Source organism: Carcharodon carcharias, chromosome 20 (genome assembly GCF_017639515.1).
Source record: "Carcharodon carcharias isolate sCarCar2 chromosome 20, sCarCar2.pri, whole genome shotgun sequence".
Lineage (NCBI taxonomy): Eukaryota > Metazoa > Chordata > Chondrichthyes > Lamniformes > Lamnidae > Carcharodon > Carcharodon carcharias.
In genome coordinates, this window is record NC_054486.1 from 103718547 (window position 1) to 103739956 (window position 21410).

At 45.1% G+C, this 21410-nt stretch overlaps 1 protein-coding gene across 1 annotated transcript in view; it reads left to right on the forward strand.

The window, feature by feature from the left end:
- Positions 1–7417, forward strand: part of nrxn3a (neurexin 3a) — a 1735226-nt gene extending 1727809 nt beyond the window's left edge. Inside the window, exon 21 of the mRNA XM_041214454.1 lies at positions 7116–7417. Within this exon, the coding sequence (XP_041070388.1) occupies positions 7116–7417 (302 nt within the window). The remainder of the gene's footprint in view (positions 1–7115) is intronic.
- Positions 7418–21410: the final 13993 nt, after the last annotated feature.

Consider the following 21410-nt stretch of genomic DNA (forward strand, 5'->3'; position numbering starts at 1 on the left):
GGAGTTTCAGATAGTGAAGAGGATTGTCAAAGGATACAATGGGATATAGATTGGTTGGAGACTTGGGCAGAGAAATGGCAGATGGAGTTGAATCTGGACATATGCGAGGTAATGCATTTTGGAAGGTCTAATACAGGCAGGAATTATACAGTAAATGGCAGAACCCTTAAGTGCATTGACGGGCAGAGGGATCTGGGTGTACAGGTCCACAGGTCACTGAAAGTGGCAACGCAGGTGGATAAGGTAGTCAGGAAGGCATATGGCATGCTTGCCTTCATTGGCAGGGGTATTGAGTATAAAAGCTGGGAAGTCATGCTGCAGCTGTATAGAACTTTGGTTACGCCGCACTTGGAATATTGCGTGCAATTCTGGTCACCACATTACCAGAAGGATATGGAGGCGTTGGAGAGGGTGCAGAGGAGGTTTACCAGGATGCTGCCTGGCTGGAGGTTATTAGCTATGAGGAGAGGTTGGAGAAACTCAGATTGCTCTCACTAGAGCGACGGAGATTGAGGGGCGACTTGATAGAAGTTTACAAAATTATAAGTGGCATGGACAGAGTAGATAATCAGAAGCTTTTTCCCAGGGTGGAAGAGTCAATTACTAGGGGACATAGATTTAAGGTGAGAGGAGAAAATTATAGAGGAGATGTGCGGGGCAAGTTTTTTACGCAGAGGCTAGTGAGTGTCTGGAATTCACTGCCAGAGGTGGTGGTGGAAGCAGGTACGATAGTGGTGTTTAAGAGGCAGCTTGACAAATACATGAATAGGATGGGAATAGAGGGACACGGACCCCGGCAGCGCAAAATGTTTTAGTTGACGGCAATATGATCGGCGCAGGCTTGGAGGGCCGAAGGGCCTGTTCCTGTGCTGTACTTTTCTTTGTTCTTTGTTCTTTATACCCACCGGCCGCAATGGTGGGTTTTTGCGCCATATCATCCGCTTCCCGCCTCATTAATTGACTGAGGCCACTTCTCCCCCTCCCCCCTCCCCAAACAAGCCCTAGCCCTGCAGCCATTGAAAAGCCACCCCCGCCTTACGGCTGGTCTGGTAGGGAGAGACCTGCCCGTGAGCTCCCCCCCCCCCCCCACCCCCGCCAACAGTGATGAGGTGCTGTCTGCGAAGCCTGGCGCTGATGAATGCGAGTGCTGCCCAAAACAAGGTGGGCAAACAGACCTCGAAGTCCCGAGGGAAGTGCAGCTCGCCAGGTGCACGTCGCTTATGTACAGGTCAGCGTGGGCCTGGCCGAGCCAGCGTGATTCCGGCGATCAGGGCTCATGACGAGATGCTAAAGCATTGAAATTAGGCTCCTGAGGAGTGGCGGGGGGAAACGTGGCCCCGCCATTGACGGGCGGCGCGGACGATCGCAAACTGGTTTCACGACAGCGTGAAACCAGTTTTCGACCTTCTCGCCACGTTGCTCGCTCAAGTCAGCCAAACCCGCCCGCCGTCAACGTGAGCGGAAAATTCCGGCCAATAGGTTTTTGTTGAGTAGACGCATTGAGGGATACGAAGGCAAGGCAGGTAAATGGAGTTAAGGTCAGTCATGTTCCGATGCAACGGCAGCAGAGCCACACTCAAAGGGCCGTACGACCTACTCCGCTTCTTATCTTCCCAGGAGGCCTCCATCTGGGAATAACCACCAACAACAACTGACATTTCTATAGCACTTTTAGCATCATGAAATGTCCCAGGGTGCTTCACAGGAGCACTATAAAACAAGGCGTGACCCGGATACACATAAAGGGCTGGATTGCGTGTGTCCCCGCCGGGCGTGTTTACAGGAGTTGGGGGGGTGGGGGTGGGGGGGTGGTGGGGGTGGGTAAGCCTGCCACTTCCCACCCACCCCCAGCCTGGTCCCCATCATGTGCTAGTCGGACAGGCTGCCTGTCATAGTTAAATAAATAACTAAAGGTCAGTCAGGCTTGTTACAGGCCTAGTCACCTGAATAATACACTGCCCGCACTAACGTTCGGCCGGCATGGGCGAGAGGACAGGCTGATTTTCATGGCCGACGTGAGAAAAGACGGGAAGAAAGGGCACCACATTTGGTGGGGTGCCCCGCGTATACTGGGGGCGCGCACCCTCCCCAAGATGTCACCCCCCCCCCCCAACTTCCTTCCACGCCGCCTGCTCTACAAATACCAGCACACCACCCACCACCACCCCCCCCCACCCTCCTCTCCTCTCTCCCCTTCCTGGCCTCTTGTACCCCTATGTATCCTAGGGCATATCTATCCTGGGTAACCACGACCCTCTTCGTCCTCCTCCCTGCAGATACTGGCAGCGTCCACGACTGAACTCTGGCACTGCTGGGACCGATGGAGCTGCCAGCCAGTCAGATTGGCCGGCATCTCAAGATGGGGAGGGCGGTGGTGGCGGTGGGGGGGGTGGGTGGGGGGGAACGTCCTCTTGCTGAGGCGGGGGGGTGTCCCACTGTTAAACAATTTAGCCTATCCACAGTGTGTTATGGCTGTGAGGCAGGCTTCCTTGGTACTTGTCAACTTCCGCATGACTTTTTGTCCCCCACCAACGACCATAAAATGGGCGAGATGACCAAACGTTTGGCCAAAGATGTAGGTTCTAAAGAGCATTTTAAAGGCGGAAAGCGAAGTAGAGAGGCAGAGTGGTGTAGGGAGGGAATTCCAGAGCGTGTGAACCTAGGTAACTGGGGGACATGGAGTGATTATAATTGGGAATGCACAAGAGGCCAGAATTAGAGGAAAGCAGATACCTCGGAGAGTTGTGGGGCTGGAGGAGATCGCAGAGATAGGGAGGGGTGAGGCCATGGAAGGGATTTGAAAACAAGGATGAGGATTTTAAAATCAAGGTGTTGCTTGACCGGGGGCCAACGTAAGTCAACGACCATGGAGGGGGGTGGTGATAGGGGAACAGGACTTGCTGTGAGCTAAGACACAGGCACAGCAAAGTTTTGGATGACCTCAGGTTTATGGAGGTTGGAACGTGAGAGACCAGCCAGGAGTGCGTAGTTGAGCCTCGAGGTAACAAAGACATGAATGAGGGTTTCAGCAGCGGAAGAGCCAAGACAGGGCAGTGGGGGTTATTGTGGAGTGGAAATAGGCGATCTTAATGATGGTGCGGATGGTTGGAACCTCATGACAGGAAACATGTGTGAAGTGCAAAAGGAGGCAGAGGGTTAGGGTTTAATACTCCCTTCGCTTTGTGATGTGGAATTATGGTGCACACAGGGGAAAGTGGACACCAAAGAGTTTCAATACCCGGAGAGAGCAGAGAATGTTGTGGGAAAATAGGTGCTTAATCTATATCCACACATCATAATGTGTGACAATAATCACCTGGAAATGCTACATTTCTCACTGGTACAATCAGCATCTGGCGATAGCACAGAAATCCTTATGTTAAAAACACTCACAACTGTGAAAAAGTGCAGTCTGATCAAACGTGCCAAAATGATGCGGCTGGAGAAGCCGAGTATGTTCTGATTCATTGGCTGAATATTTTCCTGAGATTTAAAACCTAATGCTCTTTTGTGGAATGCTCTTCCCCACTAACCCACCTCTCCCCAAACTGACTCGTTGAATGATGCTGTTCTTAATCAAAAACTGTGCTCTCCTAACCTTTGACCTTTCTCTTTCCTGCTAACCTTCTCCCTCGCTCTAGCTTGCTGTTCTGTTCTCAAACTTTCCCTAAATGCAACTTACTTTAAGCATGCATTATTAACACTTGCAATAATGATGACCCATTTTTAGCCAATTCTTCTACCTCTTGTACATCCAGACTGCACGCCACTTTTTACACACAGAAAACAAAAAAAATACGTCTTTTATTTTAAAAAAATTGAAGGAGAAATTGTAGTAAAATAGAGATAATAATGTCACCTCATTTCACATGCCCCAAGGTGACAGGCAAATATATTTGTGTCCCCCCCTTACTCTGTCTGTAGCTGTGCATCTGGCTGTTCACCTATGAAAGTGTGTTGGGGGGTTGGGGGGGCGGGGGGGGTGGGGGGGTGGGGGAGAAATTGCTTTGGTTTAGACTTTCCTCCCGGTCGCTGGGAGGCTAATAATTGCTTTGTCAGTAATTTTTCATGTTTTGGGGCTTTTATTTATTTATTTTTTTCTCGATGCTAAGATCTTTTTCTTTCCTTTTTGATTCTTGAAAAGAAAACAAAATACTTGTGCTGATAATTTTCCTCTTTTTTTCTGAAGCACACAAACCACTTCAATGTGTGGCAGCAGGTTCTGCACGGGTGGGGGGGGGGGGGGTGCTTTTTATATATATATATGTATATATATATATATCTATCTATCTATGTGCAGGAACCGCCCGATTGGCCCAATTCCCTGTCTATTTAAGCTGGGCGGTTTCCGTGACAATTGACCAGTTGGCAACACCGGTTTTGGGCGAGGGGTTGGGGGGAGGTTGGGAGGCAGGGTGGGGGTGGGGTGGGGAGGGTCAAAAATAACTCCCCCTCGACCCCCTCCCTCCCTGCCGAGTCCTGCAGAACCACCTTGATATATACTCAGGTGCACCCTGTTGATTCAGTTGCTCCCGGTGCTATGGCACCACTTGCTCTTTAAGCGGCTGAGTGCGTCCAGAGTGGGTCCTGGTTTATTTCCACCCCCCCCCACCACCCCCAACAATGGCACCTGGAGTCTGAGATGCCTCCCGACAGATTTCGAGATCTCGTGCTACGCTTCCTGGCCGGCTGCGACTGAGGTCGCTGCCTTTCAACCAGTCAGATTACGCTCTTGCTTAAGCCTAGGCTTTGGGGGTGTTGTGCCGAAGCTGGCATTCCACAATTCAATCCAGGCCCCTCATCCCCACCAATTCCCGAAGGAGAAAAAAATACTGTCCGGGATTGACCGGCACCCAATTTGAAACATTCCAGCAAAAGTGTGGGCAGGCTTGTGCGGAGGTTCTTTTTTCTCGCAAGATAAATATTGGGGGAAAAAAAATATATCGCATCACACACGGTTTGAAGCGGTTTAGATAACAGAGAAATATATATCTCATCACACACGGTTTGAAGCGGTTTAGATAACAGAGAAATATATATCGCATCACACACGGTTTGAAGCAGTTTAGATACCAGAGAGGGAGCAGCTGGAACTATTTTACCAAATGATTTATTTAGGGTTTTTTTTCGGGAAAAGCTGTTAAAAGTTTAAAAAAGAATATTTATCTCTCTCTCTCTCTCGCTCTCTCTCGCTCTCTCTCTCTCTCTCTCTACGGACTGCATGATGAAGAAGTTGCAGTTTAGGGTTTGTGAAATGTCAGTGTTAGAGTTATGTTTTTTTTTGTAGATGGGCATGTATATGCTCATTTGTTTGTATATCCCCCATCCCTTCTTTACAGCTAAAAGCTCTAACGCTGCCAGATCGCTTGAGCCCACCTTTACATGGACATGGCAACTTTTATACACATTCACCCCCATCATCTTCATCTCCCACATAGTACACTCATAGGGTGGAACCTGGAAAAAAAAAGCTTAAAAACAATCAATCATTTCCCCTCCCTTTCCCCCCTCCCCCTCACCCACCCACCCACCCTCCTTCGTCTGCCTCCCTACTTTTAGCAGCGTTGACAGAAACGTACAGCATCAGCCGTCCAGTTGTTTAAAACCGGATAAAGGAAAAACAAAAAACAACAAAAAAAAGAGGATTTAATTTAAAAAGGAAATATATCAGCGTAAAAGATTTAAAAAAAAAGAAAGCATTAGATTTGTAGATATTCAACGAGCAAAAAAGAGATGTTCAAGTTAAGCAATGTACAGTCTTTTTTTTTGTAATACCTGAAATATTTTAAAAGACAACAGCAGCAAAGAATAACCTATTAGTGCAGAGTTACTTTTCATGTTGTGTGGTGTGGATGTATATGTGTTGTTCCTCCCCTTGTGATCATTTTATCAACGAGCAATTTTTTTTTTTTGCTAAGTACAAAAAATTTACAACAATATAGAAAACTTGTCCAAAAGCATCTTACACAACTTTCCTTTTTATAAATTCTTTCTTCATGCCAAAATCATGCGGGCAATTTGTTGATGTAAGTTGACTAAGAATTACATGGTGTATACTTTTTATGTATATGTATGTATTAACATATATATATATATATTTATTTATATGTGTGTGTGTGTGTGTGTAGCATCTCTTCTTTCTTGGATGTATTGTAGGCCGTAACGCTTTTTATTTAATGTGTGCGTGTGTTAAATTAATTTAGAAAACATAAATTTTGAATCTTGTTCCTCTTTAACTGCTAATGTTAAGTGAATGTTAAAAACGTGATGTTAAAACGATAATGGTTGGTGTCAGTTTTTCTTTTAATTTGCTGTGCTCTGATTAAGTAAAAGGACTCCCTTTTCTTTTCAGCTGTAAAGCTATTGCATCTCTGTGTGACGTGATTTTGGTTTGATTTTACTTTCAACGGAGAGGAGCGTGTGTGCATGTGCGTGTGTCTGTGTGCCGAAGACCAAATGTTTCTCTAACTCCCTTCTTTCTCCTTCAATCCTAGGAGGTGAATTAGTTTTCCCTGTAGTGACAGAAGAAGCCTTAGCAACCCCTCCTCTTGCCACTCGTACACCTTTCATTCCTCTCCTACCTACCTTCCGCCCTCTCCTCACCATTATTGAGAGCACCAAAGATTCCCTGTCCATGATCCCTGAGGTGGGGTTACCTTGCTTGACGGAGCAGGACCACGATGATTGTGATGCTGGCTTGGTGATATCTGGTTATGGCTCAGGGGAGGCACTTGACTCTAACCTACCCCCTACTGATGATGAAGATTTTCACACCACCTTGTCCTTGGTAACAGATAAGACCTTGTCCACATCGGCCTTCGAAGGTGGCTACAAAGCGCACGCACCCAAGTGGGAGTACAAGGACTTTAGACCTAACAAAGCGTCCGAATCCGGTAGGACTACTACCACGGCCTCTCCCCCTGAGCTGCTCAGCTCCGCAGTCTCCGCGCCGCCCGGAAAGGTGCCCAAGTTGCCTGCGGGCAAGTTGAATACGCGTGAGCAGAAGCCGCACCCCGGCCTAGTGTTGGTTCCTTTGCCCACTGCGTACGAAGTAGACAGCACCAAGCTGAAGAGTCCCCTAGTCACCTCACCCATGTTCCGTAATGTACCCACAGCAAACCCCACGGAGCCAGGAGTCCGACGGGGCCCCGGGGCCTCAGAGGTGGTGCGGGAATCGAGCAGCACGACAGGGATGGTCGTAGGGATAGTGGCAGCAGCAGCCCTCTGCATCCTGATCCTCCTGTACGCCATGTACAAGTACCGGAACAGAGACGAAGGGTCCTACCAGGTAGACGAGACGCGCAATTATATCAGCAACTCCGCGCAGACCAACGGCACCGTTGTTAAGGAGAAACAGCAGAGTGCCAAAGGCAGCAGTAAGAAGCACAAAAACAAGGACAAAGAGTATTATGTGTAGAGGAAAGAGCGGACAAAACAAAGAGAAGAAAGTGAAAATTAAACGACGATATAAAAAAAAGGAGACACAATTGAAATATATATAATAGATATATATATATACACAAATATATATATATATATATGAAATACGACGGTGCAAATCTGCGACTCGGCTTAGATTTTAAACACACAATAACTAAAAACTCTTTTGGGGAACAAAAATTTTGAAAACAAAAAAAAATCCAAATACAGCCTGGAGCCTGGGAACTGTGATATGCACTGTGGCAAAAAAAAAATAAACTTACAGAGCGAAGCTGTATGTGCTTTAAGACAATAAACACACAAACACACACACACACACACACACACACACCTATCATTAGCAGCCAGAAGCTTTGAATTCTGGTGACGAAATCTCCAACTGGAGAAGACTCCATGGCCTCCTCGGTTTCTATCCTGGATGCGACTGTTAAGACTTATGTGGCATTTCGCATTTTCTTGAGGTTTTTTTTTCTTTTTGGTTGTAAAAGCTGTGTAATGATTTTTTAAAGAATTTTCTTGCTCTTTGCTGTGTGGAGCATGTAAACTGCAACATGTGTAGATAGTGTCCAGCCCGAGCGTGGACCCTGGGAGAGATGGAGAGTTATGTTGGCGGGGTTTGGTGAAGGTGGGGGTTGGGGAGGGGGTGGGGGGAGGGGTTGTGGGTGGGGGGGAGATGTGGGGACTGGTAGTGGTGTGTGTGTGTGCAGTCAGATTCTGTCTCCCCCCCCCCCCTCCTCCTCTCCCCCACCCGCACCACCCCCCACCTCCCCCCTCCACCTCCTCCTCCCCCCTCCTCCTTCCCTCGGAAAACGGGACTTTTGCCGTTTGAACTTTGTATCGTTTCTACATCTCAAATCGTGGTGTCCTCCTTATGATTTGCTGTCCGCAATAAAATTGTACTAGGTATATGAACATTTAACAAACAAGAGACGAACGAAGAACAGAGATGAAGTGGAAGACATGCACAGATCGGGCAGGTCTGTGCCAAGTATTGACCTTCAACTGAGGTGACCACCTTCTTGTTTAAGAGCTGTTAACTGTACAACATATTACTCTTAGACTGTGGTAGATAGAAAACAGCTACTTAAAAACCATAGCTGTGGTTCTGAGTTTCAGTAAATGACTGTGGTGCATGCACATTCAAAAAAAAAATAAAATTAACCACATCATATACAATATGGTGTTCAATTTTGATGAGAAAAAGATGGATTCACTGGCCAAACTTACCTTTATGAGTTTTAATTTTATTAATTTAATTTGATTGGTGTGTGCTATCTCTCTCTCTCTCTCTCTCTTTCTCTCTCATCGCCTTTGCTGGATTTTAATTTTCTTTTTGCATCCTGTGGTCTATTTTGGCCCATAGCCTACTTTGAAATCATGTGCTGTGTTACAACTGCTACCAGAACAGTGGATAGAAGCATGGTAAAGGGGAAATGCTGTTTAAGGTCACTCAAACTTTCAACACAATTATATATATATATAAAAAAAATACAAACCTGAAAGATGTGAGTTTTCAAATATCATCACAGTCAAACCGTGTCAAGGAAAAACAATTTGTTTACATAATTTTATTACATTATTATATAGCTTGTGTACTTTGTAGTTAGAACTATTGTACATACATTTAAGTTGTTTAATCTCTTTTGGTATTTGTATAGTTCCAAACTCTCGCAAAGTTTTTTGCAATGTCATGTGGAGATACGAGATTGAACCTGGTTTCAACAAGAACCTTGGTACAAAGGTGTACACTTTTCTTTTGTAAAGAAGCTGACACAATTGTTATCATTTAGGTTTAGAACTTCTGTTTTCTCTCTCTCTCTCCCTCTTTCTCCCTCTCTCTCGCTCGTGTTTGTAAGCCGCATGAATATTCCCTCTTTGAAACCGTGGTCATCATCGAATACAAGTTATTTTTCTTGATCTAACTGGGGTTAATTTGCTATACATCATTATTTTTTGAGTGTAACTCTACCTTTTGATTTAAAACAAAATGCACGGGTGGGTTCTGTAGGTATCAAAGCACCCGTTGGACAACTCAATGAATATATAAAAAAAAACACAGAAATATTTATACCTCAGTGTCTATTGTTAAAGATTGTCCTGTGAATTTGCTTCCTGGTAATCTCCATTATTTTTTTACTGTGAACTCCTGGACTTGAAAAATCTGTATGTGGGCTTTATATCATATTTTATATTATTTTTGTTCTGCATCAATGTGAAGATTTTGATTGGGTTTTTTGAGTTAATGTGATGTTACTTCATCCATCTCTCCATCTTCTTTGTTTTTGTTGCATTTCTGTTATATAAACGATATGCTTAGCAATAAAATGTTCTTCCCAAAGCTGGTGAATGTTGATCGACCTTTTCATCTGGCGTCAGAAGCTGTTTTTCAACATTCAGAACCTCTTCTGGCAAAGCATTACCAATTGAACATTTTTTTTATCTCCCACATGGGTCTGGAAATATCTACAATGGCAACACAAAACAGTTATCTATGTGTGCTGAGCTGCGAGATTTAGACACCACAGGATGACAGTGGAACAGGGGCCAGAAGTACCAGGATATTGGAAACATCCCTGGGTCTGAATGGGTGCATGTGAGCTTCTGATTATCTGTCCTTTTACTAGGAGGCATTAACCCCATTTTTAAAAAGTAAGCAGTCAGCAGAATAGCCTGCAAATGAACAAAGCATTCGTGAGGCACATAGTGCAGGTTTGCCAAAAGAAGACTTGCCTTTCATGATCACAAAACATCCTAACACGCTTTAGAAGCAGCTCAAGTACTTTGAAGTGCAGTCACCGTTGTAATATTGGAAACACGGCAGCTAATTGGAAACAGCAAGCTCCCACAAACAGTAAGGTGATAATGGTGGTTTTTATGATGTTGGCTGGGGGATAAATCCTGTTCTTCTGGGTTTCTCTCCCATCCACCTGGGAGAGCAGCTGGGACTGCAGTTTATTGCTTTATCCAAAGGATAGTGTTCCCTCAGCACTGGCACTAGGAGCATCAGCCTTGAGTCTTGCATTCAAATCCTTGGGTGAGACTTGAACCCACAGGCTCATAGGCTGGTGCACTACTAACTGAGCCACAGCTTGGCCTTGTTCCGGGGGTGTTGGGTGGTGGGGGGAAATCATCACATGGCCTCCTGTCTAGGACTCTCCTGCCCTCATGCCACTATCATTGGTTGCCCAACACCAATCCTCACAGTACATTGCCTTCCCACAGCCAATCGGGAAGCAATCAATTAGATTCTTTATTAACGACCGGGTGACTCTTGACAGTCACGACAAAAGTCTTTTGTCCCCAAGTCCAATAGTTTTTTGTAACAATGCAACAAAAGTGATCAAAAAAATATTTTTAATGAGGCATCTATTTTTTTAATGCCCTTTTCTACTAGGTTGATCAGGGCAGTGTTTGGGAGATAACCATTTTCAATTCCTGGACAACCCAGGAGGATTTGCAAACCTAGTGCAGCATCATTTCGAGGCCTTAGGAGTGTAAGAGTGTGAATGAACCTCCTGAACTGTATTGATCAATCAGCCATTCAAGTTCAAGCCGAATGCTGCCTAATGAACTCCAATTTCACTGAAGCGCTCTGGGGATTTTTTGAAATATAAATTGCAAATCTTTCTGTGAAAGAAGCCAATCAGACTATTTTCTACCTACCCATGGTTTGGCATTCAGCCGACTTTCTAACTCCCACCACCACCATCACCATTGAATAAACCTTGTTCATTCACTACATTTGGATGCTTATAAAAGATTCCTAAACCCAACCGGCCCTTGTCGATTGTCCTCAAACCATGTCATTAACATAGGAGGCCATTCAGGCCCTTGAGCCTGTTTTGACTTCCAATTAAATCATTGCTGCTCTGTATCCTAACTCTACCCAGCCACTTTGGTCCCGTAATCCTTGCCCAACAAAAATCTACCGATCTCAGTTTTGAAATCTTCAGTTGATTCCCCCCCAGCCTCAACAGTGATTTGGGGAAGAGAGTTCCTGATTTCCAGTACCCTTTGTGTGGAGAAGTCATTTCCTAGTATTATCCCTGAATGGCTGAAATCTAATGTTTATTTTATGCCCCTTTGTTCTGGATTCCTCCCACCAGAGTTAATAATTTCTATCGAACCCATCAGACTTTTTAATTATGTTAAGCACCTCAATTAGATGATCCTTAATCTTCTGTACTCAAGAAATACAAGCCTACTCTATGCAACCTATTCTCATTAGTTAAATCTTTTTGTCCCAATATCATTCTGGTGAATCAGCACTCATAGCCATCAACCCTTTCCTTTCTCGAGAGACACAACTAGTTGCCATCATTCTATTATTTACCTCAATAGCCTCCTGTGAGATCTCATTCATTATTCTTTGTGTAAAAGAAAATATTCAGCCTGGACTTCCCTTCCAACTTCCTAATCTTCAAACAAAGAGCGTCCAAGGAAGGTGGAACTCCGTAGAGTGAAAAATGCCAGAAATAGGCAACAGGTGAGTCAACATCTGGAAGGGGAAATTAATGTTTGCACCTTGTGAGGGAACCACCCTCAGGAAAGGGAGCAAAGAGATTTGGGAGTTCAAATATGCAAATCATTAAAAACCAGTCGAGTAAAGTACAAAAATGTAATCATCAAGTTTAACAGCGTATTGGCTTTTCTCTCAAGGGGGATAGAATACAAAGGGGAGGAGGTGGTTTATGCTCAGGTGTATACAGCCTTGGCTACAAACATACGAATTAGGTGCAGGAATAAGCCACTTGATCCCTCGAGGTTGCTCCTCCATTTAATAAGATCACGGCTGATCTGATTGTAACCTCAACCCCACATTCCCACCTATCACCTACAACCTTTCATCCCTTCGCTTATCAAGAATCTATCTACCTCTGCCTTAAAAACATCCAAAAGTCTCTGCTTCCACCTCCCTTTGAGAAAGAGAGTTCCAAAGACACACAACCCTCTGAGAGAGAAAATTTCCCCTCATCGCTGTCTTAAATGGGCGACCCCTTATTTTTAAACAGTGACACTTCTTCTGGGACATTGTATTCAGTTTTGGATATCGTACCTCAAGAAGGATGTATTGGTCTCGGAGGTGGGGGGGTGGGGGGTGGGGGGGGGTGGGGGGTGGTGGCGGCAGTGCAGATTCACCAGAATGATAGTGAGGCTCAGAGTGTTAAATTATGAGGGTAGGTTGCTTGAACTTGGCTTGATTTCCCTTGAGCATAGAAGATCGAGGGAGCATTCTGATTGAGATGGTACAAGGATTTCCAACAATCCAACAGAATCACATTGGATTTTGTGGAAAGTTATTAAAAGATGAGAATCTATCATGAGCATAAACCATTGATGGACATTGATACTTGCCCCAAACAACGATGGCTGGATCATCATGGTGAAACACAGCCTACGTAAACCTGCCACCTTGGATACAGTGGCGTAGTAGTTATGATGCTAGACTAAGTAATTCAGAGGCCCAGACAGATGATCCAGTACAGGGGTCATCAGCCTTAACAACAATAAGGACCATTTTTAAAATTTAGTCAAAAATGCAATACAGATAGCATCACAAATACAACTGCCCAAAAGCCAGAGTTGTCCGAAAACCAGACATCTTTATAATCTTGCATCAATTTTAATTCAGTAAACATTTTTTAAAAATAACTCACCTGGAGAATTCGGCCAAGCGCTGCATCGCCTCAGTTCTCTGTGCTCCAGACTAGTTATCTGCTCTGCCACTTAGTGCACAGTTCTATCCTGTGTTCCAAGCGACCCTTGACCCAGCTTGACCCAAACTGCCCACGGCCCGGACCGCCTGACCCAAATACTGCAATATCCAAAAATCTGGCACAGCCTCGGTCCCAGGTTTCCCAGACTTACCTTAAGAGCCTCAGTGCCGTTACTCAAATGAAAAACAGGACAGGGACACATTTCAATAATGTTGCAAAGTTTTTCTAAAAATGTTGCTAATTGTACCTGCGGGAAAGTAGCATTCAATGTTAATAAAAGTTAATGAAACAAGCCATTTAATTACCATCAAAATGGGTTTGACCCCATCAAGGTCAGGAATTCACACAAGCCCTTAAATGAGCCACATGCAACTCCAGAGCAATGGGTCACAGGCTCCTGTTCTAGTTGAGCCTGAGTTCACATTTTGAGAGTACGAATTCAGTTCTTAAAGAATCTCAACGTAAAATTAAGAAGTTCGTACCAGTAGAAGTAACCATGAAGCTATCCGATTTTTGTAAAAACTCAATTGGTTCACTAGTTCCTTTAGGTTAAAAATATCTGCCATCCCTCCCTGGTCTATCCTATATGTGGCTCCAGCCCCAGACTGACGCGGTGACTTAACTGCCCTCTGGAGTGAGCTGGCAAATTATTAAGATGTATCTGGGTCACTAGTGATGAGCAGTAAATGGCAGCCTTGCCAGCGACCCCCACATCACAAGAAAGCTTTTTTTAAGGGTCCCATCAAAATAACGGCAGGTTAGCCTTTAGACCTCAGCTAGAATTTTATGCTCAGTTCAGGGTATCACACTTTTAAACTAATGGCACAAGCTTTGGAGAAAGTGCAGATGAGATCTTGGTACCAAGCCCAAGGTCATCAGCTATGTGGAGCTGGGATTGTCTCTTTAGAGCAGAGAAGGTTGAGTGGAGATTTGACAGAAGTGTGCAAAATGCTCATAGGTTTTGATAGAGTGGATAGGGAGAAATTGTTTCCATTGACAGGAGTGTCAGGAACCAGAGCACACAGTTTTAAGATATTTGGCAAATAAAAGCCAAGAGGGGAGATGAGAAGAATAATTTTAATGCAGAGACTTATTGTGACCTGGAATCTATTACCTGAAGCAAATTCAACAGTAATTCCAAAAAGGAATTGGGCATAACTCTTGAAAAGGAAAAATGTTGCAGGGACACAAGGAAGGAGCAGGGGAGCAGGACTAACTGAATAGTTACACCAAAAGAGTCAGCACCTGGCTTGAAGAGGCCAGAACGGCCTCTTTCTGTGCTGTGTGATTCTATGATTCAAAGTTTGCAATACTGTGAACGGTGAGGATGGAATTAGTTCACAGTGTTTCTGATCATGGTGAATATTTTACATGCCCAGTTGAAAATGAGGAAGCTGGGGTGAAGAAGGGGAAGTTTTAGTTGGAACTCCTTCTCCCAGATGCTGACAGAACTCTGGAATAATTTGTCAGGTAAAGTCACCAAGGCATTGGGTGATATTGGTGTAATTAGCAGACGAACAAATGTCTGGCAATCAGTGTGTACTGTTACTGTTACGTAGCTGTAGGATCTAAAGTAGATTACAACATTTAACTAACCATCCAAACTACCCAATCTGTTTTAAAAATCAGATTGATAGATTTTTGTTGGGTAAGGGTGGCAAGGGTTAGAGAACGAAAGTGGTTAAGGGTTACAGAACTAAGGGCTACAAAGGGGAGATGATGGTGTAGTGGTATTGTCACTAGACTGGTCATCCAAGGACCCAGGGTAATGCTTTGGTTTGAATCCTACCATAGCACGTGTTGGAATTTGAATTCAATTAAAAATCTGGAATTAAAAATCTAATGAGCATTTTAAAAAAAAACCATTGTTGGGAAAAACCCATCTGGTTCACCAGACCCACAGCACTGTTGACTCTAAAATGGCCTAGCAAGCCAGTCAATTCAAAGGCAATTAGGGATGGGCAATAAATTCTGGCCTAGCCAGCGACGCCCACATCCTGTGAATGAATATAAATTATTTTTAAAAATGGAGTTAAGATACAGATCGTCCGTGATCTGATTGGATGGTGGAACAGGCTGGAAGGGTTGAAGGAAACCTCCTGTTCCTCTGTTCCTGTGGTATTAGCTGGTCTCTGAAAGATGGTGCCGAGCTGTGTGTAATTGTACGAAAAAAGTTTGAAGAAAGTCATCCGTGCTGCTGAATTGTCTCGCTGAGTGATCTGTCGCTTCAAAAAAAAAATGCTGGTCAAAAGGATTGTGCGAATATTAGCCATGCCTGACCACTGGAAAGTCTAACTGGATGGCAGTGGAAACAGCAGGTGCACCAAAGTTCAAAGCCAAACCGACAGAGAATTCCAGAACGATTGTAGAGCTGGAGGAGGTTTCCGAAAGAGGAATGCGGAAACCGTGAACAGATTTTAGCCATTAAGAAGTGGATTTGAAATCTGAGATGTTGAGAGGTCAGGATGACCGTAGGTCAGGAAGTGAGGCGGCGATGGGTGAGTAGGGCTCGGGTTACAAAAAAGGTGGAGCAGAGGATGTCAGTCAGGAGAGAATTGGAAATGTTAAGTGTGGAGGTGCTAAACACGTGGATGAGGGCTTCAGCAGCAGAGGGGGAGTAGACAATCTTTGTGATGGATTTTGTGTGCGGTATGAACCTCCACTTGGGGATGACAGGATGCCAAAGCTGTCAGTAGTCTGGTTCAAATGGCTGGAGAGGAACACAGAGCTTGTGGTGAGGGGCAGAGATGACAGTCTCAATCTTCTCAGTATTCATCTGCAGAAAGTTGCTTCTTGTTCATGTTGGACCTCATATACACAGAGTCTGGCAAGACAGAGGCAGTTAAGGGTTCACAAGAGAGGTCAAGCTGTGTGCTGTCCGCCTACATGTAGAAGTCGATCCCATGTCTGAGGCTGATATCACTAAGGTTCACCCTGTGGGTGAGAAAGAGGATTGGCCAAAGTTATATCTTCGTGGGGTAACATTGCTAAGCTTAGAAGTGAATCGCTGGAGATGTCCTGGCTGTTACCGGATATGTAAAAGTGAAACCAAGCAGGGGCAGCCCCACTAAGTGGACTATAGCGGGAAGGATTGAACGTGTCAAGGGTTGCGGAGAGGGTGAGAGGGATAACCAGTCATAATCACGGTTAGAAAGGTTGATATTTACGGCTTTGGTTACAGCCAATTTATGACTGTGGCAGGGACAGAAACCTAATTGGAGGGATACAAGCAGGAAGGAGGGTGATGGATGGGGGAAGTGACAATCCATTTAAGAATCTTGGAAACATAAGAATTTGGAGCAGGGTTAGACCATTCAGCCCCTTGAGCCTAGTCCGCAATATAATCATCACTGATCCTTGAAATTAACTCCACTTTCTCACCTGAATCGTAATTCCTTTCATTCTCTTATGGTCCAAAAATCCAAAGGTAACAACCTTGAACATTTAACGATTGAGCATCCAGAGTTTCTGAGATAGTGAATCTTTAGAATTCTCAGTCTTCATGAGTGAAAATATTTTCCCTCATCCCAGTCCAAAATGTCCACCCCTTATCCTGAGACAATACCTCCTAGTTCTGGACTCTCCAACAAGGGGGTGGAAACAGCCTCTCAGCATCTACCCTGTCAAACCAAAAAATCTTATTATTTTAATGAAATCACCTTTTATTCTTCTAAAGCCCAGGGAATTGTACTCATCCTTGCCTCATGTAGGACAACACTCTCATCCCAGGAAAGGGTGGTCAGAGATGGGGTGGTAATTTACCAGGACAGAGTAGCTGAAGATGTTTTTTGAGAAGAGAGGATGATGGCAGTCATTTTAAAGAGAAGAGATACAATTCCTGAGATGAGAGAATCAATTGCAATGTCATCCTTCACAAGGAAGGGAAGTTGTGTGGTCAGCAGTTTAGTGGAAATGGGGCCAAGTAGGCGGATAGGGGGAGGGTCTCGTGGAGAAGATGAGTTGGGAGAGATGGGAGAGGAGAGTGAGTTCAGGGCTAGGTCAGGGGGAAGCCTTTGGGAAGGTTTTGATGGCCAGTAGAACAGGGGAAAGCAGGAGAGACAACTGAATGGAAAATGTTAATCTTAGTGCTTAAGAAGTCCACGGCTTGAATTTTTTGGTCCTCGGGTGCACGTGATTGGCAGGCCCGGGAGTGGCAGGGAAACCGGCCCCTGATAGCGATTTCACGCTGGCTGGCCAATCAACGTCCCAGCGCTGCCAGGGTGGGGGTGGGAAGAGGGCAGGGTGACGACGTCACCGTGGGCGTGGGTGAGTGCTTCAAGCGAGCTCCCTGAAGGCGGACGGCTGCCTCAGGGAACCACAGACCTGCAAATAATGAGATGGAGCTGCAAATAAAAATGTCCATGCATCACAATCAAGCACCTGAAAGCATGCCTCCCAAAAACGCTCCCCCCCACCACCACCCCCGATATTTCTTTTTATTTCATTTCCAAACGAAGACTTCATCCCGCCCGTGGTTGAGGTTTCATGAAAAATGTAAAGGCCGCCTGGCCGATTCACCCGTCTGCTAACCATAAGGTTGGACCAGCCAGGAAAAATTGCAGATAATTGTGCCGTTAATTCTTTGTTGCCCGCTTAATTGTCAGCGGGTGAGCTCTCAACTTCTCTGCGTACCTGCCAAGCAAAATATCAGGCAAGTGCACGATGATGTCGGGAGGCTTGCCCAACGTCATCTCGTGCGATTTTATACCCGTTCGGGTCGGGCAAGCCAAAATTGGGCCTAAAGTTCTGCCCCGTGTGTTCCTCGCACTTGTGAGAGGTGAGCGTGGAGAGGGCGGAGAAGAAAGGGCTAAAGGAGATGTTGGTTGTGGAGGAATAAGCTGGACATTACCTTTGTGTTCCAGAGCCATCTTGAAGCACTGGGCAGTTTTCGGAAGAGGAGAGCGAGGCCTCAGAGTGGCTGATGTGGTTCAGGCAGGTCTGTGGTAAATAACTGAAGTGAAGCTTGTGTTCCTTCCATTTGAAGATGTGAGCCACACACCAGGAGGTGAGCCTGAAGGACAGAGGATAAAGGTTTATCTGAGGACAGGAGAATTAAAGGTTGACATGACAGCATAGTTGAGCCGTCAATGACTGCAGGAGTATTGTAACAAATGGAGGTCCAAGACTAGACATCAGTGATTCAGGAAGTGCCGTGTAAGTGACTTCAGGAAGAGTTTGTGGGATGGACACAGGAGGAATTGGGGCTGGAGGTGGGCAGGAGGATGTGGGTGGACAGGAGTAGCTGCAGAGATCAGAAAATGCTGGAAAAGTCAGGTCTGACTGTGGAGAGGGAAACAGAGTTAACGTTTCAGGTCAATAACCTTTAATCAGAGCTGGAAAAGACTTTGAGAAGTAACCGATTTGAACCATGCAGAGAGGCAGGGAAAGCAGGGAGAGCAGGGAGGGAACACAAGGAGAGGGCAGAAGATGGGAGAGATTAAATGATGAAAGAGCTGATGGTGTGAGGAAAAGGAGATGGTAGTGGGACAAGTAAAGAAAGAAAAGCTGGGTCTGGAGGAGCTGGTGTAAAAGAAAAATGCAGAATTATTTTTAACAGCTGCCATCTGAAATTTTTTTTTAAAACGGTAGAGGTCAGAAATTGTTAAACTCTGTGTTAAATCTGGAAGGCTGTAAAGTGCCTATTTGAAAGAAGAGGTACTATTCCTTAAGCTCACATTAAGTGTGCAGGGGTGCTGTGTCTCAGCAGGTAGCCCCCCCGCCCCCCACCGCTTCTGAACCAGATGCCCTGGGTTCAAGTCCCAACTCCCGGGCTTGTTGGCTACAGAAGGAGAATTCATGAAGTGGTCCAGCAGGTTGATGATCAGCCTCCTTATCCTTCTAGCCCTTCCCCTCCACACATTCCCGACCCTCACTCCCTAAACAGGCGGAAACGGTTTGTGCAAAGATGCGAAACAAGTAAACATTGAGCTTTGTTGGAATAGGGGCCAGAGGTCAGAGTCGGAGTGGGGACTAACAGGAAAGTCAGGATCGTGTGTGCAGAAGCAGCTAATTAGTCTGTGTTTGGTTTCCCCCAGTGTAGAGGAGACTGCAGCAAATGTAGTATACTGAAATGGAGCAAAGAAAATACAAGTACATCACTGCTTCACTTAGAAGGAGTGTCTGGGGCTTTGGCAGTGAGGAGGTAAAAAAGCAGGCTTGCTTCAGCTAGAAAGGAAAACTGTCCATGTATAGTCTGCCTGTTAGTGAACCAAGAGAAACCTCAGATGATTTGTCTTTGACTATCAGTCTGAGGAGAGGCCTTGTGGCACTGTGCATTAAGCCCCTGCCTTGGACCCAGAAGTTTCAGATTCAAGTCCCACATCAAGACTTGATGGTCAAGGAAGGTACATTCATAACACAGCCAAACAGGTTGATTATCAACGTGCAAATCCTTACAACACACACCAATGGCAAGCAGTAAGAGAGGGAGAGATTCCTAGTCGGCCATGGTATGGAAAGACTGTTCAAGTCTCTACCATCACGGTCCATAATTCCAGCTTGCAACATGCCTGTAAAAATGCTTGTTGCCACAGCAACTCAGGGAGTCTGAGTGATCTGTAACAGACCATCACCATCAGGAGTAAATGATTCAGTCTTTCAAGCCTGTTCTGCCATTCAGTGAGTTCAAGGCTACTCTGTATCTTAACTCCATCTACCCACCTTGGCTCAGTAGTCCTCAATAACCTGGCTGAACAAAAATCTATCCTTGTTCTGTCGAAGGGTCATGAGGACTCGAAACGTCAACTCTTTTCTTCTCCGCCGATGCTGCCAAACCTGCTGAGTATTTCTAGGTAATTCTGTTTTTGTTTTGGATTTCCAGCATCAGCAGTTTTTTTGTTTTTAAAATCTATCCTTCTCAGTTGAAAATTGTCAATTGAGTTCCAGCCTCAACAGCTTTCTGTAGGGAGAGAGTTCCAGGTTGCCACTACCCTCTACATGAAGGAGTGCTTCCTGACATTTTTGCCAACTTATTCATTCCTGGTCACCATTACTGAGACCAGTTTTCAATTCCAAATTAATTTTTTTATAATTAATTAAATTAAAATTCCACCAGCTGCCATGGTGGGATTTGAATCCATATCCCAAATGTATTAGTCTGGGTTGCTGGAGTACTCGTTCGGTGACATTATCAGCAGCCTAGCTCTAATTTTAGCATCGCTCCCCCTGGTTCTGGGCTCCCACCACATTCCAGTAATTGTCTCAGGTATCTTAATTAGATCAACCCTTAACCATCTCCATTCCATGGAATCCAAGACCAGTCCATGCAGCCTGGCCTCACAATTTAACCCTTTCGGTTCCAGTTTTATTCTGGTGAAAACTTACACCCGAAAGATAAGGGAAAAAAAATCAATGTTCAGCAAATGTGGAGCAAGTCTGCTTAACTCCTGATGTTGCTCATTATACAACAACGGATCTGAAAACCAGCTGGGGATAGTAGCAAGGGTCAACACGTTTCTCCACTCACCATATCATTTATTTTCAACTTCACACAAGCTTGGTAAGCATTATTCATCCACTGGCATTCGTTCCATTATGTAAATTAGGAAGATAGTGGTATGGTGGTGATGTCACTAAACTAGTAACCTGTCAGCTCCAAGCCTAATGCTCTGAGGACATGGGTTCAAAGGCCACCATGACAGCTGGTGGAATTTAAATTCGATTCATAAATCTGGAATATGAAGCTGGGCTTGGTGATGGTGACCATGACAACCATCATTGATTGTTATAAAAACCCATCTGGTTCACTAATGAAGGAAATCTGCTGTCCTTACCTGGTCTGGTCCAAATGTGACTGAACTGCCCTCTGAAATAGCCTACCAGGGCAATCAGGGATGGGCAACAAATGCTGGGCCCACATCCCATGAATGAATTAAGAAAATAAAATTCAGGGACAAAGCTCCCTAGCGTGATCCACGAGGGAAAAATGTACTGGACTGCCTGAGAGAAATTCCAAGCAGACGAGAGATGTCACACCAATGTGGAGTGCGGAAATTAAACTAATTGAACATGCTGGACAGCCTCAACTTGTCACTCATGAAGCATACAGAACAGGGGCAGGCCATTCAGCCCGACTAGTCCATGTTTATACTCCACACACATTCCCACCCATTCCACCTACCTCAGTTCAGCCTTGCAGTGTATCTTTCAATCTATTTTTCTCTCATGTGTTGGTGTTGTTTCCTTTTGCGATACCGGAGTCTTTTGCCGATGCCTCTCTAGTCCTTTTGACGGGGGTGGAGGAGGGTGGGTTTA